Source organism: Nomascus leucogenys, chromosome 13, assembly GCF_006542625.1.
Source record: "Nomascus leucogenys isolate Asia chromosome 13, Asia_NLE_v1, whole genome shotgun sequence".
Classification (NCBI taxonomy): domain Eukaryota; kingdom Metazoa; phylum Chordata; class Mammalia; order Primates; family Hylobatidae; genus Nomascus; species Nomascus leucogenys.
In genome coordinates this window covers 29,420,706-29,445,940 of record NC_044393.1, presented here as the reverse complement: position 1 = coordinate 29,445,940, position 25,235 = coordinate 29,420,706, and the positions used below count along the sequence as shown (strand labels likewise).

Here is a 25,235-nt window from a genome sequence, read left to right as displayed (position 1 = left end):
TCCACTTAGTAGTCTGGCAGAAACTCAGCCCTAAAGAATAATTTTAGGCTGGTTGTGGTGGCTCATGCCTGTAATCCCAGCACTTTGGGAGGCTGAGGCGGGAGGATTGCTGTAGCTCAAGAATTCAAGACCAGCCCGGGCAACAAAGTGAGAGCCTGTCCCAAAAAAAAAAAAAAAAAAAAAAAAAAAAAACAAGCCAGCCATGGTGGCACGTGACTGTGGTCCCAGCTACTCAGTAGGCTGAGGCAGGGGGACTGCTTGAACCCAGGAGGTCTAGGCTGCAGTGAGCCATGTTCACAGCACTGCACTCCAACCTGGGTAACAGAGTAAGACCCTGTTACAAAACAAAAAAGAATATTTCCTCTTCTGTTCCTACCTTCACATTTTTTTCACATTTTTTTTTTTTTTTTGGGACAGAGTCTCACTCTGTCACCCAGGCTTGAGTGCAGTGGTGCAATCTCGGCTCACTGCAACCTCCACCTTCCGTGTTCAAGCAATTCTCTTGCCTCAGCCTCCCGAGTAGCTAGGATTACAGGCACATGTCACCATGCCTAGCTAATTTTTGTATTTTTAGTAGAGACAGGGTTTCACTATGTCGGCCAGGCTTGTCTCGAACTCCTAACCTCAGGTGATCTGCCCACCTCGGCCTCCCAAAGTGCTGGGATTACAGACATGAGCCACCACACCTGGCCCCTCCTTCATATTTAAACAGGTGGTTTTGTTTCCTGGATGTGACTACACTGATCTTCAAATACCCTACCATGACCCACAAGGCCCAGGTGATATAATTTGGCTGTGTCCCCATTCAAATCTCGTCTTGAATTGTTGTTCCCCTAATCCCCTCATGTCATGAGAGGGACCCGGTGGGAGGTAACTGAATCATGGGGATGGTTACCCCCATGCTGCTGTTCTCCTGATAGTGAGTGAGTTCTCACAGGATCTGATGGTTTTATAAGGGTCTTTTCCCTCTTTGCTTGGCACCTCTCCTTCCTGCCATCATGTGAAGGTGGACATGTTTGCTTCCCCTTCCGCTATAATTGTAAGTTTCCTGAGGCCTCCCCAGCCATGTGGAACTGTAAGTCAATTAAACCTCTTTCCTTTATAAATTACCAAGTCTCAATATCATACTGAATGGACAAAAGCTGGAAGCATTCCCTTTGAAAACTGGCACAAGACAAGGATGCCCTGTCTTACCACTCCTATTCAACATAGTATTAGAAGTTCTGGCCAGAGCAATCAGGCAAGAGAAAGAAATAAAGTGTATTCAAATAGGAAAAGAGGAAGTCAAATTGTCTCTGTTTGCAGATGACATGATTGTATATTTAGAAAACCCCATCGTCTCAGCCCAAAAACTCCTTAAGCTGATAAACAACTTCAGCAAAGTCTCAGGATACAAAATCAATGTGCAAAAATCACAAGCATTCCTATACACCAATTATAGACAAGCAAAGCGCCAAATCATGAGTGAACGCCCATTCACAATTGCCACAATGAGAATCAAATACCTAAGAATACAACTTACAAGGGATGTGAAGGACCTCTTCAAGGAGAACTACAAACCACTGCTCAAGGAAATAAGAGAGGACACAAACAAATGGAAAAAAATTCCTTGCTCATGGATAGGAAGAATCAATATCATAAAAATGGTCATACTGCCCAAAGTAATTTATAGATTCAATGCTATTCCCATCAAGCTACCATTGACTTTCTTCACAGAACTAGAAAAAACTACTTTTAATTTCATATGGAACCCCAAAAGAGCCTGTATAGCCAAGACAATCCTAAGCAAAAAGAACAAAGCTGGAGGCAACAAGCTACCTGACTTCAAACGATACTGCAAGGCTACAGCACCCAAAAACAGCATGGTACTGGTACCAAAACAGGTATATAGACCAATGGAACAGAACAGAGGCCTCAGAAATAACACCACACATCTACAACCATCTGATCTTTGATAAATCTGAAAAAAACAAGCAATGGGGGGAAAGGATTCCCTATTTAATAAATGGTGCTGGGGAAACTGGCTAGCCATATGCAGAAAACAGAAACTGGACCCCTTCATTACACCTTATACAAAAATTAACTCCAGATGGATTAAAGACTTAAACGTAAAACCTAAAACCATAAACCCATCCAGGACATAGGCATGGGCAAAGACTTCATGACTAAAACACCAAAAGCAATGGCAACAAAAGCCAAAATTGACAAATGAGATCTAATTAAACTAAAGAGCTTCTGCTTAGTAAAAGAAACTATCATCAGAGTTAACAGGCAACCTACAGAATGGGAGAAAATTTTTGCAATCTATCCATCTGACAAAGGTCTAATATCCAGAATCTACGAGGAACTTAAACAAATTTACAAGAAAAAAACAGGCCAGGTGTGGTGGCTCATGCCTGTAATCTCAGCACTTTGGGAGGCTGAGACGGGCAGATCATGAGGTCAGGAGATTGAGACCATCCTGGCTAACATGGTGAAACCCCATCTCTACTAAAAATACAAAAAATTAGCCAGGTGTGGTGGCACATGCCTGCAGTCCCAGCTACTTAGGAGGCTGAGGCAGGAGAATCGCTTGAACCGGGAGGCAGAGTTTGCAGTGAGCTGAGATCGTGCCACTGCACTCCAACCTGGGCAACAGAGCAAGACTCAGTCTCAGAAAAAAAAAAAAAAAAAAAGACACAAAAAAAAACCATCAAAAAGTGGGCAAAGGGTATGAACAGATACTTCTCAAAAGAAGACATTTATGTGGCCAAGAAACATGAAAAAAGCTTATCATCACTGGTCATTAGAGACATGCAAATCAAAATCACAATGAGATACTATCTCACGCCAGTTAGAATGGCGATCATTGAAGTCTGGAAAAACAGATGCTGGCAAGGATGCGGAGAAATAGGAATGCTTTTACACTGTTGGTGGGAATGTAAATTAGTTCAACCACTGTGGAAGACAGTGTGGCGATTCCTCAAGGATTAGAGCCAGAAATACCATTTGACCCAGCAATCCCATTACTAGGTATATACCCAAAGAATTATAAAGCATTCTACTATAAAGACATACGCACATGTATGTTTACTACAGCACTACTTACAATAGCAAAGACTTGGAAGCAACCCAAATGCTTAGCAATGAGACTGGATAAAGAAAATGTGGCATATATACACCATGGAATACTATGCAGCCATAAAAAGGAGTTCACGTCCTTTGCAGGGACATGGATGAAGCTGGAAACCATCATCCTTAGCAAACTAACGTAGGAACCGAAAACCAAACATCACATGTTCTTACTCATAAGTGGGAGTTGAACAATGGGAACACATGGACACAGGGAGGCGAACATCACACACTGGGGCCTGTCACGGGGTGGGGGACAAGGCGAGGGACAGCGTTAGGACAAATACCTAATGCATGTGGGGCTTAAAACCTAGATGATGGGTTGATACGTGCAGCAAACCACCATGGCACACATATATCTACCTAACAAACCTGCATGTTCAGCACATGTATTCCAGAACTTAAAGTAAAATTTTTTAAAAAATTATTTCATGTACCATCAGCAAAAATAAATAAATAAATAAATAAATAAATAAATAAATAAATAAATAACCAAGTCTTGGGTAGTTCTTTTTCTTTTCTTTTTTTTGAGACAGAGTGTCACTTCATCACCCAGGCTGGAATGCGGTGGTGCGATCTAGGCTCTCTGCAACTTCCGCCTCCCGGGTTCAAGCAATGTTCCTGCCTCAGCCTCCCGAGTAGCTGGAATTACAGGCACGCTCCCCCATGTCTGGCTAATTTTTGTAGTTTTAGTAGAGACAAGGTTTCGTCATGTTGGCCACGCTGGTCTCAAGCTCCTGATCTCAAGTGATCCACTCGCCTCAGCCTCCCAAAGTACTGAGATTACAGGTGTGAGCTACCACGCCTGGCTCGGGCAGTTCTTCATAGCAGCCTAAGAATGGACTAATACACCAGGCTACTTCATATATTTATAAAAAATATACAAATATAGTAGGAGACGGAGTTTTAATTTCTGCATAAATGGGATCCTGAAGTTCACCTCAAACTCCTTCCACTCCTGTCCCCCATATACAGACAGTTGCCAAGCACAGCCGATTCTACGTCCTAGAATTCCCCTGCATCTAGTCTCTCATCTCTCCATCTCCTCTGACACTGGTTTGGGCCCCCAATTTACCCCTCTGACTTGATCTAGTATAATGTTCTAAGCTTTCCCAACTTCAGCTCTTCCTACTCCTATCTACCCCACAGGCTGCTGCCAAAGCAATCTTCCTGGAGCACTCACCTGCTCAGCATCCTTCAATTGCTTTATGTCTGCAGTCTGGCACAGTATCTAGCACACTATAGGTACTTAGTAAATATTGGTAGAGGAGCTGCTTGACTTCATGAGTCAGTTGTATTGTCCACTAGTGTCAGGAGGAAATTTCCTTTAGTTTTAAACAAAAGTTGTTTTATATAAAGTAGTGCGTAGAGACTGGCTTAAGAAACCATTTTTATCTTCTTTTATTTATTCATTTTTTGCAGGTTGGACAAGCTCAGAAACCATTTTTAAATTTCTGGTCCACCCATGTGTATGAATATACTATATTATTTATTTGATACGTAGTTGCATAAAAAGTCTGGCTATATATATTCTTAGTGCTTAGACTTTCTAAAGAATAAGCCATAAATAGGAAATAAAAAAGAAAATACAAGCAGCACATTGTTATGTGGAAAAATGCTTCAACTCAGCAAGAATACAGTAAGAAAATCAAAGCAAAATAACTTCACAGTATGGTGACACATCTACTGAACTGGCAATCATAAATCAAACTTGAAAAGTCAGTGCTGGCACATGGGGAGGTAAGTGGTCCACTTCTCTTTAGATACTGATGGTGGCACTGCAAACTGGCTCAGGCTTTATGATGAACAATCTGGTATAATCACCTAATAAGAACAATACAACTTTTCACCTTGGGTCCAGTGATTTAGCTAAAGGAACATACTTGAAGAAAATAATTTCAAGCTGGGCACGGTGGCTCACACCTGTAATCCCAGCACTTTGGGAGGCCAAGGCAGAAGGATCGCTTGAACCTAGGAGTTTGAGAGCAGCCTGGGCAACATGGCAAAACCCTCTCTCTACAAAAAAATACAAAAATTAGCTGGGTGTGGTGGTGCATGCCTGTAGTCCCAGTCACTTGGGAGGGTGAGGTGAGAGGATTGCTTGCACCCGGGAGGTTGAGGGTGCAGTGAACCCTGACTGCAGCACTGCACATCCCATCCTGGGCAACAGAGTGAGACCCTGTCTCAAAAATAAGAAAAATAAAAAGAAAACAAATAAAAACAAATTTCTAGCTGGGTGAAGTGGCTCATTCCTATAAACCTAGCACTTTGGGAGACCAAGGTGGGTGGGTGGATTGCGTGAGCCCAGGAATTCAAGACCAGTCTGGGCAACATGGTGAAACCCCATCTCTACAAAAAATTAGCCGGGTGTGGTGGCACACACCTGTAGTCCCAGCTACTCAGGAGACTAAGGTGAGAGGATCGATTGAGCCTGGGAGATGGAGGCTGCAGTGAACTGAGATTGTGCCACTGCACTCCAGCCTGGGTGACAGAGCAAGGCCCTGCTCTCAAAAAAAAAAAAAAAAATTTTCTACATTATTTATATTAGTGACAATATAAATGACATATCTCAAACATAAAGACATATCTCAAATTCCCCAAATAAGAAAAAGATCAAGCAAACCATGAATCACTGTCTGCATCAACACAATATTATAAAATCACTTAAAATAACATGCATATGGCCTATTTCAATAAATGGAATACACACTCAGCTTTAGCAGTGCTTGTGATTAAGAAAGGCTCTGAAATCAGACATTTCTGGCACTGCCACCTGTACACTTTCAAAAAACATTTCTCTTGTAAGAATGGATTCAGACCATGTGGGGCCTGCATGCAGTTACTTCCTCTTGAAGAAACATGTACTATTCTCATTTGAGTAGAAAAAGATGATTAGAGAGCAGGCTCTGGCATCAGATGGCCACAGTTCATATCTTAGCAATGTCATTCGCTGGTCCTGTGACCTTAAGTGACTTAACCTCCCAACATTCCAGTTTCAATTCATGTGTCTAATATGGCTAATACTAGACTAATATATGGCTAATAATATCACCTACTCCATAAAGTTCTTATGAGGTTAAAATGAGACGATGCCTACAGAGTGCTTAGCATGGTGCCTGACATGTAATCCATTCTCAGTAAATGTCAGCAATTTGCATTCTTCAATTAATGTTTATTGATCACCCACTATGTTCCAAGCATTGTTTCAGATGCACATACTCCATTTAAGTCCTATAAGAATCTTACAAGGTGAGTGTTATTGTAAAGAAAAATTAAAGAAATGAGCTCAGAGGGGATCATTAGTTGAGAAAAGAAAAATGCAAGATAGTTGCATTTGCAAATATGTAAAATAAAATGCACTTATACATTCCCAAGGATATGCATATAGTAGTGCCCCCCTTATCTGAGGTTTCACTTTTCATGGTTTCAGTTACCTGTTGTCAACTGTGGTCCTTAAATGGAAAATTCCAGAAACAAACAATTCATAAGTTTTAAATTGCACACCACTCTGAGTAGTGTGATGAAATCTCACGCCGTCCTGCTCTGTCCCACTCGAGACATGAATCACCCCTTTGTCTAGTGTATCCCTGCCTGTTAGTCACTTATTAGTTGTCTCAGTCATTAGACAGAAAAAAACATAGTATACATAGGGTTCGGTACCAAATGCAGTTTCAGGCCTCCATTAGGGGCTTTAGAACATACCCCCTGCAGATATGGGGAGGCCTACTGTAGTTGGGACTTAATGATAACTAAGTCCACTTTGTTTAAAGTTAGTCAAGTTTCTATGTGTTTGTATTTTTAACTAGGAGCAAGCTTCCCACTGCCTTTACTAACCCGTGCCCTTCCTTCCACCCAGCAGGGACCAGGCCATGTATCAAATGTCACTTGGGTGCTGGCTTCTGACCAGCAAGCGCTTACCTGGAGGAGATACAGGAGTCCTGGGACAAACAAGGTGAGTGGGTACAGAGACTGGTATGTCGCTAAGGCAAGAAAAATAGCACTGAGGAAAGCACTGCCTGTAAAAAGAAAGAAATGTATGGAATAATCCAGCCTCATCAATCATGATTAGACTCAGCAAGTCCCTCTCAACACAAAACTTTCCATAACTGCTCAAATAATCACCTGCCAAGTGCCTCCTGGTACACAAGGTGCTATGCAAATTCACACAGTAAGAGCTTCTTGGCTTGATTTCCGATGAAAGGAAACCAAGAAAGTCAAAAATATCTACCTTTGGCAACCTGAGACACTACAGGCATAATTCTTATAAAATTTTGAGACCCAGAACGATTTTACAAAATTTCAACCCAAAGATGTATAAAGGGATCAAGTCTATTAACATCCATGTCCTATCTAATGTACAAATTTATTAAGCCTACAATTATTGCTTATGATATTCAGAGCTGGAAACCCATCCCTTTGACTGTTGCAGCACTTATCACTCTTTACAACAGCCCTTCCTTACCTGCTACATCAATTTAGGTCATTTTTTTTTTTTTCAAATGAAAGTATATTAATTTTATTAGTAATGTCCTCACTTCCTATATAAAATGGACTACTATGGAATCATTAAACATGAGGCTATTAAGAATTTGCAATGACTTAGAAAGGTGTTTATAATATCCTATTAAATGAAGTTTATAAAAGAGACATATATTATCATTTATTTTATAAAAAAAAACGCACAAACATTTTTTAAAAGACTAAAGGCCAGCAGGCAAAGTAACTCACACCTATAATCCCAGCACTTTGTGAGGCCGAGTCAGGCAGATCGAGACCAGCAGTTCAAGACCAGCCTAGCCAACATGGTGAAACCTTGTCTCTACTAAAAATACAAACATTAGCCAGGCATAGTGGTGACCTGTAATCCCAGCTACTCAGGAGGCTGAGGCAGGAGAATTGCTTGAAACTGGGAGGCAGAGGTTGCAGTGAGCTGAGATTGTGCCACAGTACCCCAGTCTGGTTGTCCAGGCAAAAGTTTGCAGTAGGGGCGGAGCTCTCATGGAGAACCTCTGCTAGGGCAGGCGGAAGGGAAATGTGGGGTTGGAGCCCCCACACAGAGTCCCTACTGGGGCACCACCTAGTGGAGCTGAGAAGAGAGTCAGTGTCCTCCAGATTCCAAAATGGTAGATCCACCGACAGCTTGCACCGTGGGCCTGGAAAAGCCACAGACACTCAACACCAGCCTGTGAAAGCAGCTGAGAGGGAGGCTATACCCTGCAAAGCCACAAGGATGGAGCTGCCCAAGACCATGGAAACCCCCCTCTTACATCAGCATGACCCAGATGTGAGACATGGAGTCAAAGAAGATCATTTTGGAACTTCAAGATTTGTCTGCCCTGCTGGATTTCCAACTTGCATGAGGCCTGTAGCCCCTTTGGTTTGGCCAATTTCTCCTATTTGTAACGGATGTATTTACCCAATGCCTATAGCCCCATTGTATCTAGGAAGTAACTAATTTGCTTTTGATTTTACAGGCTCATAGGCGGAAGGGACTTGCCTTGTCTCAGATGAGACTTTGGGCTGTGCACTTTTGGGTTAATGCAGAAATGAGTTAAGATTTTGGGGGACTGTTGGGAGGGCATGATTGGTTTTGAAATGTGAGGACATGAGATTTGGAGGGGCTGAGGCAGAATGATATGGTTTGGCTGTGTCCTCAACCAAATCTCAACTTGAATTGTATCCCCCAGAATTCCCATGTGTTGTGGGAGGGACCCAGGGGAAGGTAATTGAATCATGGGAGCTGCTGGTCTTTCCCATGCTATTCTCATAATAGTGAATGAGTCTCACAAGATCTAACGGTTTATCAAGGGTTTCCACTTTTGCTTCTTCCTCATTCTCTCTTGCCACCACCCTGTAAGAAGTGCCTTTCGCCCTCCACCATGATTGTGAGACCTTCCCCAGCCATGTGGAACTATAAGTTCAATTAAACCTCTTTCTTTCGTAAATTGCCCAGTCTTGGACTACCAAAAAAAAGAAATAAATAGAAGACTAAAACCTAAGGCCACAAAGTTCATAGTGGTTATCTCTGGGTAGTGGAATTATGAACAATTTTTCGTTTTTGCTTCACTGCATCTTTTAAACTTTCTAAAATGAACATGCTTTGTTTTTGTCATTAGAAAAAAGCTAATTTCTTTGAAAAAATAGCTATTCCCTTTCAGGTGGCTTAAGACAACAAGATACTCTAAAACTAAGGATAGAGAGCCCTAGTTTACAACAGGAGTTTCCAAGTGGCCCAGAAATCAGTAGGGTGCAATTGATGGTCCAAGATATAAAGCCCAACAGGTGTCTTGTAATGATGTTTTTTAAAATGACAATACCCATGCTCACTCTCATCAGTGTGGGGTCAACTATTTACTGAAAATAACAGGCAGGGCATGATGGTTCACAAATGTAATCCCAGCACTTTGAAAGGTAAAGGTGGGAAGACTGTTTGAACCCAGGAGTGAGAGACTAGCTTGGGCAACATAGTAAAACCCCATCTCTACAAAAATAAAAATAAAAAAATAAGCTGGGTGTGGTGTTACACACCTGTGGTCCCAGCTACTTAGGAGGCTGAGGTGGGAGGATCACTTAAGCCCTAAAGGTTGAGGCTGCAGTGAGCTAAGACTGAACCACTGCACTCCAGCCTGGGTGACAGAGTAAGACCCTGTTTCAAATAAAGAAATAAAAATAACACATCCTCTCAATGGTGTTTCATAAAAGGAGGAACCAGTCACTCCAGTCCAAGGAGTTTTACCCCTCTGCTAATCCAGCTCTAGAGACAAACAGGAAGAGATTATTGATGAGATCTTTTATCACCAAAGTGGTCTGTATACTTGAAACATCTAAAAACTACCTTGGAAGACAGAGGGTTATAAATGTGACAACTTCACAGACGAGAGAGTGGAGAGAAAAGAACTTTGTGTGCTTTATTCTTCAAACCAAGGAAACTCACCAGCTAGAACAACCCTAGTTGACAGAAAGTAGAAGGGAGGCAGAGAAAGAGAGAAGCCAGAAGTAATAGGACAGAATTCTATGGGGAGGGGGGCTGTCTCGCCATATTGACAGTGCCAGTCGTGATGTCCTGTATCCAGGGTACTCATAAATATGACTGTGTAGGAACAGGATCACGCCCAGCTAAGCTGTGACACCAGCAGTGGCACGCACACATCTGCTGAGCCATAGACTCTAAACTCAGAACCAGGTCACTCTGGGATAGGGAGGTGGCTGTAGTAGGAAAGGTGCTGTTCTGGAGCCCAACGGCTAGGGTGGGCTAGGGATTGATTCTTTGATTGGGTCAAAAATCTGAATGATGTTTTGGTGGGAAACTGGCCAAGAGAAGGAAAACACTGAAAATAACTTTTTAACTTAACCTGGTTCTATACGGATTGGAAGTAGGCGAGAGAAGAGGCCCATGTTTCTGTTACCAGAGGACGGAGGCTAATGCTCCAACTCCATCCATTCCTTTAGCATGGTGAAAACAAACACATGACTTTCTCCTCTCTCCCCCAGAGGAGACGCAAGGAGTGAAATCAACATAGCCATCTCTTGCTCTAATTGCCTGAGGTTAACAATTGTTGTCTGAAACTGTTTATAAGGCCCAAGAGAGAAAAAGAGGCTCACAGCCTAGTCAAATGGACTTGTGAGTTTTAGAATACGAGGCTCCTAGGATCAGGAAGAAGCAGTCTTCCTTCCATAGACTGAAGTAGTCTTTGGGAAGGAAAAATCTGTTCCTCCTGCTATTCTTTGTTAGTAACTGGCATCAACATCTAGCCAGATACCCTGGCAACCCTTCACCCTCCAGCTCCCATGTTCTTCCTTCCACCAGTCACCAAGCCCTGTGGATCCACCCCTGGAGCATTTATCCTTTCAGTTCTTGCTCTCATCATCTCTCTTCAGCAGCTTTTCCCTCTCCTCCTTAGTGGTCTCCCAACCACCTCCCATCCAAGTCCATCTACAGAAGCACCAAAGGAACCTTCTAAAACAGTTTAGATTGTGGCAAGCCAGTCTTTAAAGACTTCTGATGGTTCCATTTCATCTGTCGGGTTAAGTCTAAACTCCAACAGCAAACAAGACCCTTCACCACTGGGTCTCATTTCTCCAGTTTCACCTCTCACCACTCTTCCACACACGCCCTGTCCTCCAGCTACACTGGACTATTCCCAATTTCTGAAAACATCATGCTGTTTCATTCTTCTGTGTCTGTTCTTAGGCTATTCCTTCTGCCCAAGCCATCCTTCTCTGCCCTCTTTCTAGTAGAAAGCATTCCTTCGATAGCCAGGTGAAAGGTCACTTTGTCTATGAGCCCAAGCAACGGTGGTAACAACCGTGATTATAGTTGACATTTATGGATCACTTGCTAGGTGCCAGGCACTGTACTGTATCCTCTGCACCAAGAACAGTTCCTGACTTGGCCGGGAGCAGTGGCTCACGCCTGTAATCCCAGCACTTTGGGAGGCCGAGGCGGGTGGATCACGAGGTCGGGAGATCGAGACCATCCTGACTAACACGGTGAAACCCTGTCTCTACTAAAAACACAAAAAATTAGCCGGGCATGGTGGCGGGCGCCTATAGTCCCAGCTACTTGGAAGGCTGAGAGAATGGCGTGAACCTGGGAGGTGGAGCTTGCAGTGAGCCGAGATCGCGCCACTGCACGCGACAGAGCGAGACTCCGCCTAAAAAACAAAAAACAAAAGCAAAAACAAAAAAAAAACCTGTTCCTGACTCAAAAAGGTCCTCAGGAAACATCACAACAGCCCTGTGAAAGCTCTATTTCTGCTCCTTATAACAGCTTTACTGAGATAAAAACCACACATTCTACCCATTTTACAGGTCAAGAAATCAAGACACAGAAACAGAAAGCTTCAGTAATGTGACCAAAACCACACAGCTGACTCCAGTACCCACTCTTAATCCCTGTGTTAATAAGCCTATCTCATTCAATACTGATGCTATCTTACAATAATCTGCATATGTTTCTCTCTCCCCCCATTTCTCTGTGAGTTTCTCAAGGGCAACACATTTATCTTAACTTTGGCTCTCCAGCACCTAGTACAGTTCCTGGCACATGTGATAAATGAACAAATGAAGAAATGAATGAATGAATATCATTCAGCAATACATATGAAATCCTTTTTAAAAATACGAGAATATTAAAGGAAACCAATGTTCTTGAGGAAGAAAAACTTATGAAGTGTAATACACAGAGTCATGAACACAGGCAAAGCACAAAATAAATCTGACTCAAATAAAGCAGAGCCTGCAGAATAGTGGTTGAGGGTTTGTTGTGGCAGGGGGCTGGCACAGAGAATGCTCTCTGTGGAGTAAACTATTGCATTGCTGAGGCCCGCAGTCTGGGGGCAGAAACACGGTGCTGCAACAGTCAGTAGGTTGGTGTGTGGGAAGTCTGGGTGTGGGATGCTGGGACAGAGTGGACAGGGTGGACGCACAGCCTGAGCAAAAGTGAGGGAGAGCATGGAGGCAGGCAGGAGACTCAGAAAGGGCTATGTGTTTTGAAAAAAGCTAGAAGGGGTAAAAAGGAGTTAGGAAGGCAGAGGAGGAATGGTATGTGCTTGGGGCAGAGTCAGAGAAGATCAAGGAAAGTGAGAAGTGACTTCAAATATTTTAAACAAACTGTGCAATAAGCAAACATTTCTGGAGCTTGCTCTATACGAAGAGTGTGCTGGATGCCAGGAAACCTGGTGACTCAGATAGTCTCTGTCCTCAGGGAGCTCCCAGTAAACAATTACAAAATATAGAAGGAAAAGTATAAAGGAAGCAGACCTAACCCATCGGGGAAGCTGACACCTGAGTTTTGAACAATGAGTAGGTGAGGCTGGGCAGTCCAAGGCTGTGCACAGGCTGGAGGGCAAGAGAGAATGGTGTGCTGGGGTGGGGGGTGGGTACTGTAATTAGCTCGATATAGCCAAAACAGGGCAAGAGCTGGGAGGAGTGACAGGAAAGAGAACACAAAAGGGGCTCCTGTGGATGCTAGTACCACTGTTTCTTAATCTGGGTGCTGGTTACTCAACGTTTTGTGAAAATTCATGTATCTGTACACTAATGAGTTATATATTTTTCTGTATATATGTCATACCTCAATAAAGTTACAATCCGGCTGGGCATGGTGGCTCACTCTTGTAATCTCAGCACTTTGGGAGGCCGAGGAGGGTGGACCACAAGGTCAGGAGTTCGAGACCAGCCTGGCCAATACGGTGAAACCCCATCTCTACTAAAAATACAAAAATTAGCTGGGCGTGGTGGCAGGGGCATGTAGTCCCAGCTACTTGGGAGGCTGAGGCAGGAGAATCGCTTGAACCTGGGAGGCGGAGGTTGCAGTGAGCCGAGATCATGCCACTGCACTCCAGCCTGGGCGACAGAGCAAGACTCCATCTCAAAAAAAAAAAAAAAAAGTTACAATCCAAAAAGTTTCAGCAAGCAGGTAGGAGTCAGATCACAGAGGGCTAAGCTTGCACAGTCATCCAAAAACATCTACCTACAGGCCCAGACGGGATACCTGAAATCATGTCTGAAATGGCAGCCTCATGTGGGCAAGAGCTAGGGCATCACACTGGCCTAACCAGAAGGAACTATGCCAAGAGGACTAAGAGTTTTACCCCAAAATGATATAACCTACCATTTGCTAGGGCAGCCCAGATGTGCAGGCACTAGGCTTTCTATACAAGCCTTGATATTTAGCCTTATCCTAGGGATATTAGAGTAAATCAGTCAAATGTGTATGTACATTGGCTGTAGTATCAGGAAATTTATCTACTCAATCTAGCTTTGAACATGTTATGTTTTCTAACTCTCTATTTTTGTCAGGGTGGGGCCAAAAGCCTCAGCAAGACCGGGGGTAATACTTTGCCTCCAGGGACTGCACCTTATAGTGATCTGGGCCTGGGTGGGTGGGACAGCTACAGGAGTGAGCAGGAATGTAATGAGGTGGGGCCGTGGGGACTGGTTCAGGACAGGGACTTCAAGTGGAGTAATCAGAGAATAAAGAGATTGGGTCACAGGTGATGACCTACACCAAGACAGGCAGAAACACACTGGAATGTAGTCAAAAGGGCTCAGGTCCCACAGGACTATCAGAAAAGGAAGTTGCACCAGGGTGTGGGGCAACAAGTGAGACTGCCCAGGAGGAGGAGATCCTGGGGGCAGGGCCAATGTATTACATTCCTTGCCAAGTGTGTTCTTTTAATGGGGCAGCCTCTCTCAGAGCAATCCGTACATATCAGTGATAACAATGATAATTTATTGAGCACTTACTCTGTTCCAGCCATGACTGTAAGCACTTTACTTGCCTTAAGCCATTTAGTCTTTTCAATAATTCCATGAAGTGGATACAATTACTGTCCCATTTTACAGATAATGAAACTGAAAGACAGAGAAGTTATTTGTCTGGGGTCACGAAACTAGTGAATGAGAGCAATAGGATTTAAACCAAATGGTTTTACTTCAGACCCCATGTTCTGACTGCATCACTGTGCCACCCTCTTGATCTCAATCTGTGTCTGCACCATAAAAATAACAATAGGCAGAGCAACTAGTTATTGAGTGGATTCTGCTAAGGAAGCACGCTGAGCATTTTATATTTCTTATTTATTTCTCCGCTATCTCTAGGAGGTAGATATTCTGGGATCAAACTGAGGCTCTTGAGGCTGCATGATTTGCTCAAGGCTACAGAGCTGGTAATTAGAATAAGCAGGCTTTGAAGATGGGTTGACCTGACAAAAACTGGGTCCTTGAGTCCTGTATGACTCCTTCCACTGGCAGGGCTTTGGCCTACAGGAACCTCAACTGGAAGTGATGGGATCACCAGGCCTCAGGATCATCACTCTTCCATTGTTCCTCTAAGGCTAGGCTCCAGGAAGAGAACCTCATTGAAACCTCCCAGGCCTCCCTATAAGGCCTATAAGGATGCTAACAATCATGAGGTCTCTTTTATTTTTTAATTTTTTTTACAGACATGGTCTCGCTCTGTTGCCTAGATTGGAGTGCAATGACGTGGTCATAGTTCACTGCACCCAAACTCCTGGGCTCAAGTTATCTGAGGGATCTTTTAAAAGGGAAGATACTATTAAGAATAGCAACCAATACCATCTGAGCAGTTATTACATGCCTCCATACCATTTGCCATACCATTCATTCTTTATATTCACTCTATAAGGCAGATACTCTTTCATCCCCATGCTACAGGTAAGGAAATTGAGGCTTAGAACTGTTAAGTGACTTGCCCAAGGTGATAGAGCCAGGAAACAGTGGAGCTGGGATTAGCCACCAGATCTGTCTAACATGAGAGCAGCCTGGGCTCTTAATCATGCTTGAATACCTTCTGATAGCACTGATCCTTCATTCTCCTCGGCAAGCAAGTCCTGTCACATGGCCTTTTTTGGTGGCATAAGGAAAGCTAGAAGAACCCTTAGGTGGCAAACTTCAAGAATTTCTAGTTGGGAATATCTCGCTGTTGACAAACACCAACGATGAAAAAGCAGGACCATCTATTAGCATCTGTTTGTTTGTTTTCCTTTTTAAAGCCTAATGAAGACTACTTCCCAGGGAAGGAGTTTTTAATTAGCTCACTGAAAGGCAGAGTACACTTTGCCCAAGCAACAGCCTTCAAAGCAAAACTAAGCTGCTCCACTAAACTAATATCAACCCTGCCCAAAGACCTGTGTTTCCCAGCCAACGCTACAATAAGGACATCACAATACAATGGCCCGGGCCTTGTCCTGGCCTGCGTCTCTCAGAGTGTCCCAGGCAACCCTGGGCTGCCACAAAGGAAGCCAGGGGAAAGCAAGCAGCAAGAGTCAAGGGGACAGAGCAAACAAGGTCACTCCCTTCTGTGGTGTATCTGCTCCATGGAAGTCTGGGGAGCATTGCCAAGTTTACTTCCACTGCCCCTATTGTCTTATCAATCAAGTTAATTTAATTTAGTTTTTAACTATGTACTCACTGAAGAAACTCTGGAAAAAAACATATGAGGCCGGGCGTGGTGGCTCATGCCTGTAATCCCAGCACTTTGGGAGGCCAAGGCGGGTGGATCACCTGAGGTCGGGAGTACAAGACCAGCCTGACCAACATGGAGAAACCCCGTCTCTACTAAAAATGCAAAATTCGGATGTGGTGGCGCATGCCTGTAATCCCAACTATTCAGGAAACTGAGGCAGGAGAATCACCTGAACCCGGGAGGCAGAGGTTGCGGTGAGCCGAGATTGTGCCATTGCACTCCAGCCTGGGGAACAAGACCGAAACTCCAACTCAAAAAAAAAACCAAAAAAAAACTATATCTATATCTATATGAAAAGGAAATAAAACTCACCCATGAACTTAATCTACAGGAACAAGTATTATCCTTTTGGGATCTATTTTCTAACTATTTTTGTTGCTTTAACATAGTTGAAATTCATTAAAATGCTGAGCACGTTGGCTCACACCTGTAAGCCCAGCACTTTGGAAGGCTGAGGCAGGTGGATTGCTTGAGGCTTAGAGTTCAAGACCAGCCTGGACAACAGAGCAAGATCTGGTCTTTACAAAAAACCTTTAAAATTCCAAGATTGCACCACTGCACTCCAGCCTGGGCAACAGAACAAGACTCTGTCTCAGAAAAAAAAAAAAAAAAAAAAAGGAAGAAAGAAAGAAAAAAAACCAACCAGGCATGGTGGTACATGCCTGTCATCTCAACTACATGGGAGGATGGGGTGGGAGGATCACTTGAGCCTAGGAGTATGAAGTTACAGTGAGCTATGACTGTGCCACTGCACTTCAGCCTGAGTGACCTGGGTGACAGAGTAAGACCCTGTCTCCAAAAAACAAAATTAGATTAAAAAAAAAAAATATATATATATATATATAAAATTTTACATTGTTTTAAAAAAATTTATTTTCACGTAGTTTAAAATTATATTTAAATATGTGCATAATATTCTACCACATGGGTAAACCATATTTTACTTAACCACTCCTTTCTAAAGTATTTTCTAATTTTTCCAGTGATTATAAATAATTCTGCAATTAATAACTTTGCACCATAAAGCTTTGCGTCTATATTTCTGCATTACTTTAGGATAGGTTCTCAAAAGTAGAATAAAAATCAAAACCACAAACATTTTATCCCCAGCTGCATAGAGTTAGAAAAATAAATGAATAAAATTTTTTAAAACTCCAAACTTTTTTTTTTTTTTTTTTTTGAGACGGAGTTTCGCTTTTGTTGCCCAGGCTGGAGTGCAATGGCGTGATCTCGGCTCACTGCAACCTCCACCTCCCGGGTTCAAGCGATTCTCCTGCCGCAGCCTCCCGCGTAGTTGGGATTACAGGTGCCCGCCACCACGCCCTGCTAATTTTTGTATTTTTAGTAGAGATAGGGTCTCACCATGGTGGCCAGGTTAGTCATGAACTCCTGACCTCGGGTGATCCACCTGCCTCGGCATCCCAAAGTGCTGGGAATTACAGGCGTGAGCCACTGCACCCAGCCAAAAAAACTCCAAACATTTTAAGACTGCCCATGGTTGTACAAATTTATCAGCCAACTTCCATGTGGGAGAATATCTATTTGATAGAACCTTTGCCAGAACTGAGAATTAGCTTCTAAAATCTTTACCAATTTCCGAGGCAAAAAAAAAAAAAAAAAAAAGCTTTCAAAAGTTTTTAAATTTCAATTTGCTTTTCTTTATTAATTATCCATGGAGTTGAATATTTTTCCATAATTTTCAGTGATTTATATTCCTTTTCTTGTGAATTTTCTCAAATAGTTTCTTTTTTAGGATAAAAAGTAAATTATTCCTTCATTAATTTTATTAAATAATTTTATTAATATTATGCAGTAAAATGTGAACTGTAGAAATATAACTTGCAGAATTTATAACTGAACTAACTGTATTATATATACTGTTAGCAGAGATTACTAAAATACTCAAAGAGCTAGAGTGATTCAGAGACCTAGCTAAAATAGAACTCTTCAAATATTTTAACAGATTAGAAATGTTGTTTGTGAGGGTCTCTATTTATAGTAGCAAATAATGGAAAACAAATGTCCAACAAAAGAGAAGGGCTGGGACCTCATAACAAATATGCAAGAGGAACTGAAGTGGACATGGGGCAGACTGATGAAAGACTTCCTTTCCAATTTATAGGTTTGAATTTCTTTTATTCTTACCAAGTGCTTAAACTACTTCCAAAATTAAATTTAAATTTAAAGGAAATGACAAATATGTGACCAATGTCAGACATGATTCATATGAAATAAGTGATAAAAGTAAAACAAAATTATGTATATAACATTATGAAAATGTCTATGAATTCATTAAACAAAAGTCTGGAGTGATATAAAAATTTTTTTGCTCTGTGGAACAAAAAAATAACCATGGCTGTGAAAGAGATACATAAAACTTACTTACATGTTTTTCTTCCCCAAACAAAAACCTTTTCATTGACTTACAGGTCATAAAATATATTTTTTTAATGGCATACTTTACATTTTTATGTGCGACTCCTAGGAAAACAAATAAACATGCACCTTCTGAGGGCACGTCTTCAGTTTCTCTATCTTTGCACTCGGCTATTTTAAAGGTGACATTTCCAAAGGCCAGTACTTGGTCCCTTCTGCCAGGCTGCTGCATATATTATTTATTTTAATGGACACCAGACACCTTGATAAATGACAACCTATCTGAACCTGACACTCTGGAAATAGGGATTAAGGCAAGGAGAATTCACAGACAGCAGAGTATTTACTGTTGAGTTATTTCTGACAAAATGACCACCACAATCTTCAGAACAAGACAATTCAGGCTAGGCAATATCTAGCCATTTTAAGTAACCCAGTAATAAACTAATAGGCCTACAGAAAGACCACTCATAAGCATTCCAAGAGAAACAATCTCTTATAAAGACCTAAGGCATCCTAGGGTGCCACCCCAGAAAAGGTAAGCAAACTGTAAGTAAAAGGCTTTAAGTACAACTTTTTACTCTTTACTTCCTAAGCACACAAACTATTTAACAATAGTGTACAAATATAAGGACTCTTACATGCTTCTTATGGGAGTATAAATGTGGCAATACATTTCAGAAATCCGACTGGGTGTGGTGGTTCACACCTGTAATCTCAGCACTTAAGGAGGTAGAGGTGGGAGGACAGCTTGAGCCCAGGAGTTCAAGACCAGCCTGGGCAACACAGTGAGACCCCATCATCCACAAAAAGGAAAAAAATCAATAAATTAATTCCAGAAATTGTTAAAAAGTGGCAAACATTTCTATTTCTAGGACATTATAAGAAAATAACTAAACATGAGTGCAAAAATTGCTGTACATTAGAAAGTTAACTATAATATTTAAACAGCTAAAAACTGGAAAATCACCTAAATATTTAATGATATATACATTGGTTAAAGAATTTCTGTATTTATAAAATGAATATGCAGCCATTAAAAATGATAGACTAGAACTGGGCGCAATGGCTCACACCTGTAACCCCAGCACTTTGGGAGGCCAAGGCAGGCATATCACTTGAGGTCAGGAGTTCGAGACCAGCCTGACCAACATGGTGAAACCTTGTCTCTGCTAAAAATACAAAAATTAGCCGGGCGTGGTGGTGCGTGCCTGTAGTCCCAGCTACTTGAGAGGCTGAGGCACAAGAATCACTTGAACCCAGGAGGCAGAGGTTGCAATGAACTGAGATCATGTCACTGCACTCCAACCTGGGCGACAGAGCGAGACTGCCTCAAAAAAAAAAGATAGATCAGACATTTATTGATATATGTTATATGTAATAGGTTGTATTATTGGCCCCAATTTCCCCCCACCATGTCCAGGTCCTTTGCTGTATAACTTTGCAGTGCCTTCCTGTTGTGAACAGGATGGAAATCTCCACCCCTGGGCTCAGCCATGTGTAACTTTTTTTTTTTTTTTTTTTTTTTTTTTTTTTGAGATGGACTCTAGCTCTGTCGCCCAGGCTGGAGTGCAGTGGCGCAGTCTTGACTTACTGAAACCTCCGCCTCCCAGGTTCAAGCAATTCTCTGCCTCAGCCTCCCAAGTAGCTGGGATTATGGGTGCCTGTCACCACGCCCAGCTAATTTTTGTATTTTTAGTAGAAACGAGGTTTCACCATCTTGGCTAGGCTAGTCTTGAACTCCTGACCTCATGATCCACCCACCTCAGCCTCCCAAAGTGCTGGGATTACAGGCATGAGCCACCATGCCAGGCCATGTGTTACATTTTGATCAATGGGATATTAGCACATGTGATGCAACCAGGAAATTAAAAAGTACATGCCTGACTAGGCTTGCTCACTATTGTGCTTCTGCCATTGCTATGAAAAGAACATACCTAAGGCTGTCCCCTGGCAGAAGAGGATGACAGCCATGTGGAGCAGAGCCCAACCTAGATTAGCCAACTCCAGCCAGCCACTGACATGAAAATGAAGCCCATGTAACCAGCCAACTGACAAGCCATGTCCAACCTAGATCAGCTGACTCCTTGCTGGCTTACAGATGTATGAGCTAAGTAAATACTTTGTTGTTTTAAGCTACTGAATTCTGGAGTGGTTTATTAACATTTTTATGGTACTAGCTAATTGACACAAGATTTAAAAGTCTGGAGGGAAAAATGTTGGAAAAATCTGGAAATATATAACCCAAATGCTTACAGAGGAACTTTTAGTTAAAAATAATAGATTGATCACGTGTTTATCATCTCTCCCTCCAAAAATCTCACTAAAATGAAAACAAGAGATTAAAACCATATTAAATCACAAAGAAAATAAGAGGAGATTATAGCAAAACCAACTTTAACACAATAGTGAAAAAATATAAAGCAGGTGAGAGAAGAATAAACCACTTGGTGATGTGGAAGAAATTACAGCTCAGTGGCCTACAAAGAGGATTACTAATAAAAATCAGCCAACTCACCCCACAGAACTTCTGAGAAATTCAGCACTAGAGTGCATCAGGTGCTATGGGAGGTGGGGGTATGGTACAGAGAAAAAAATCAAGTTGAAAGTTTATATACAGACCACTGAGAACAACAGGTGTTATCCCAACTATGTGCAGCCAAATGACCATTCCCGCATAACCCATCCCTCTAACTTTCTACTCTACCTGCAGAAGACCTCGGTTCTGGAGAAAACTAACTAAGGGCACAAGTCTAGGAACTACTTCGCACAGTAATGGGCTGAGGAGAGGTGTGGACTGAAAAGCAATGAGATGAAGTAAAGTCTCCAGACTGAAACCAGCCACCTTCCCTGTTCTTGCTCTCACAACTCCAGCAGCTAGTCTTACGCACCCTCCACCCCCGAAAAAAACCCTAACTCTGCTACCCCAGACAGGACTTTAGAGGATTCCTCTTTGGGAAAACTGAATAGTTTCAAAGGAAAATAAAACCTGCAGATGATGACATTTGTAAATGCCCCCAACCCAAAGAAGTGGCCAGCCCACTGCCTGATTCCCCATACAGTGAAAATGATCCACCAACAGGCCCTGCCCATGCACGGACTCTCCAGTCAATATGTTAGTGCCTCATTTAAAATTTTATTATTATTATTATTATTTTACCCAAGCTGGAGTACAGTGGCACAATCATAGCTCACTGCAGCCTCAAACTCCTAGGCTCAAGCAATCCTTCTGCCTCAGCCTCCTGAGTAGCTGGGATTATAGGCAAGTACCATCACACCAGGCTAATTTCCTTTTTTTGTAGAGACGAGGTCTCACTATGTTGTCCAGGCTGGTCTTGAACTCCCGGCCTCAAGCAATCCTCCCACCTCAGCCTCCCAAAATGCTGGGATTATAGGTGTGAGTCATTGTGCCAGGCCATGTCTCACTCTTAAATAGAAACAGATAGCCAGGATTACCATACATATAAGAAAATCATATGGAAGAAATCCTCCCAAAATAAACAATTAGAAAAAAAAAAAATACCAGGAAGACAAAGAGACTACGCTTGGAACAAATAGAAAGTGAAAATATATATGTACAATCAGAGCTATAATAGAGGATACTGTGGTGATAAAATAAAAATAGGATGCCTCAAAGAAACAACTAGAGACCAGATGTAAATGTATAAAAATGTAATAAATAAAATTTAAAACTCAATAGAGGAGTTGGAAGACAAAAACAAGGAAATGTCCTAGAAAAAGTAAGAGAAAGTAAGTAAAAATGATGGGAAAAACAATAGAAAATAAAATACGCATACTTGATCAATCAAGAAAATCGAATATCCCTCCCTCCCTCCCTTCCTTTTTCTTTCTTTTTTCTTTTCTTTTCTTCCCTCTGTGGCCCAGGCTGGAATCTAGTCGGCGCGCTGCACACTCCCTGCCTCCGGCTCCCGTGATTCTCCTGCCCCGGCCTGCGGGCTGCCTGGGATTGCCGGTGCGCGCCACCACCATTGTCTGCTTTTTCTCCTTTGGCTGGAGGCTCGGTTTCGCCATGTTGGCCAGGCTGGTCTCCAACTCCTGACCCCGAGTGCTCTGCCCGCCTCGGCCTCCCGAGGTGCTGGGACTGCAGACGGAGTCTCGCTCACTCGGTGCTCGGTGTTGCCCGGGCTGGAGTGCGGTGGCGTGGTCTTGGCTCGCTGCAGCCTCCGCCTCCCAGCCGCCTGCCTTGGCCTCCCGGGGTGCTGGGATTGTAGCCCCTGCCCGGCCGCCGCCCCGTCTGGGAGGTAGGGAGCGTCTCTGCCCGGCCGCCCCGTCTGGGAAGTGAGGAGCGCCTCTGCCCGGCCACCCATCGTCTGGGAAGTGAGGAGCGCCACTGCCCGGCCACCCATCGTCTGGGAAGTGAGGAGCACCTCTGCCCGGCCGCCCCATCTGGGAAGTAAGGAGCGCCTCTGCAGGGCCACCCCGGCTGGGAAGTGAGGAGCGCCTCTGCCCGGCCACCCATCGTCTGGGAAGTGAGGAGCGCCTCTGCCCGGCCACCCATCGTCTGGGAAGTGAGGAGCGCCTCTGCCCGGCCACCCATCGTCTGGGAAGTGAGGAGCGCCTCTGCCCGGCCGCCCCGTCTGGGAAGTGAGGAGCGCCTCTGCCCGGCCACCCCGTCTGGGAAGAAGTGAGGAGCGCCTCTGCCCGGCCGCCCCGTCTGGGAAGAAGTGAGGAGTGCCTCTGCCGGGCCGCCCCGTCTGGGATGTGGGGAGCGCCTCTGCCCGACCGCCCCGTCTGGGAGGTCTACCACAGAGGCCAGAAGCAATGTGGGGGCTGGACGTGGTGGCTCACGCCTGTAGTCCCAGCACTCTGGGAGGCCGAGGCGGGTTGATCACTTCGGGCTAGGAGTTCGAGACCAGCCTGGCCAACATGGCGAAACATATGAAAAATACAACAGACAAACCAACCAACCAACCCAGTGACAACAAAACAGGCCCACCCTGGAGTCATACTCTAATTTTTTCTAGTTTGCTCCCTTTCTGATCCTTTATCCCACTTTCTTTTTCTTCCTCTTCCTTCTCCTTCTTTGTCAAATAGAGGATTGAGTTATTATCATTGATCCATATAAAGTCCCTCTCTCATTTATTTTCTTTAATTCCCACTCCCCATTTCTATTCCCCGTCTTCCCATGTGCAACCTTCCTAATATGTTTGATACGCATCTTTTTGTTTGTATGTATTTTAAGAAAATGTTTATTGTTTTGTGTGCAAAAAAAATTAATAATAAAAAAAGAAAGAAAAAAAAAAGAAAATCGAATATCCAATAAACATCCAAAACAAGAGGACAGAGAAAACAGAGGTGGAATTTGGAAAAGTTGTTCAGGAACACCCTCTAGAACTAAAGACACTAGTTTCCATACTGAAAGGGGCTACCAAGTGCTCAGCATAATGAATTTAAAAAGACCCACGTCCAGACATAGCATCACAAAATTTCAAAACGCTCAGGATAAAAAGAAGACACTTAATTTTTCTTCTCCTTTTTTTTTTTTTTTTTTTTTTTTGAGACAGTCTTGCTCTGTCGCCCAGGTTGGAGTGCAGTGGCATGATCTCGACTCACTGCAAGCTCCGCCTCCTGGGTTCACGCCATTCTCCTGCCTCAGCCTCCTGAGTAGCTGGGACTACTGGTGTCAGCCACCATGCCCGGCTAATTTTTATTTATATATATATATATATTTTTTTTTTTTTAGAGACAGGGTTTCACCGTGTTTTCTTCTCCTTTTCTTGAGGTACGGTCTCGCTCTGCCGCCCAGGCTAGAGTGCAGTGTCGCTATCTTGGCTCAATGTAGCCTTAACCTCCTGTGCTCAAGTGACCCTCCTGCCTCAGCCACCAAAGTAGCTAGGACTATAGGCGCATGCCACCACACCTGGCTAATTTTGCTTATTTTTTGTAAAGACGAGGTCTCACTATGTTGCCCAGGCTGGTCTCAAATTCCTAGGCTCAAGAGATTCTCCTGCCTCAGCCTCCCAAAGTGCTAGGATTACAGGCTTGAGCCACTGTGCCTGGCCAGAAAATATTAAATATTTCAGAAAAAAAAAAACAAAAAACTGGGTTATATCCATGACCATAAAACTGCTCAATAGCTACCAAGATACTAGAAGACAATGAAGCAATGCCTTCAAAATTCTAAAGGAAAAGTTATTCAAGTCTAGAATTCTCAATCCTACCCAACTATTAATTTGGTGCTAAACCAGAACAAAGATATTTTTTAGACATGAAATAACTCAAAATATATATCTCATACACCCTTTTTTTTTTTTTTTTTTTGAGACAGGGTCTCACTCTGTCGCCCAGGCTGGAGTGCAGTGGCGTGATCTTGGCTCACTGCAACCTCTGCCTCCCAGATTCAAGCAATTCTCTGCCTCAGCCTTCCAAGTAGCTGGGATTACAGATGCCCACCACCACGCCCGGCTAAATTTTTGTTTTTAGTAGAGATGGGGTTTCACCATCTTGGCCAGGCTGGTCTTGAACTCCTGACCTCGTGATCTACCCGCCTCGGCCTCCCAAAGTGCTGGGATTACAGGTGTGAGCCACCGCGCTCAGCCTTCATACACCCTTTCTTAGACAATTACTGAGAAAGTACTTCAGAAAAACAGAAAAAAAATCAATAAAAAAGAGAAAGAATCCAGGAGAGGAGGGATACAGAATAGGAGATTTATGAAGGTAAGTTTCAGTATGACAGCTTTATACCAGGCCCAGAGAACAACCAGGACAGACTGGGGTAGGATGAAAGATGTGTGAG

The 25,235-nt window shown here is 43.1% G+C and overlaps 1 protein-coding gene across 1 annotated transcript in view; it reads right to left on the bottom strand.

Moving 5' to 3' along the window:
* PIGU (phosphatidylinositol glycan anchor biosynthesis class U) overlaps positions 1-25,235 on the bottom strand; it is a 118,238-nt gene that overhangs the window by 47,236 nt on the left and 45,767 nt on the right. The window contains exon 7 of the mRNA XM_003273553.3: positions 7,030-7,127. Coding sequence (XP_003273601.1) covers positions 7,030-7,127 — 98 coding nt within the window. The remainder of the gene's footprint in view (positions 1-7,029; positions 7,128-25,235) is intronic.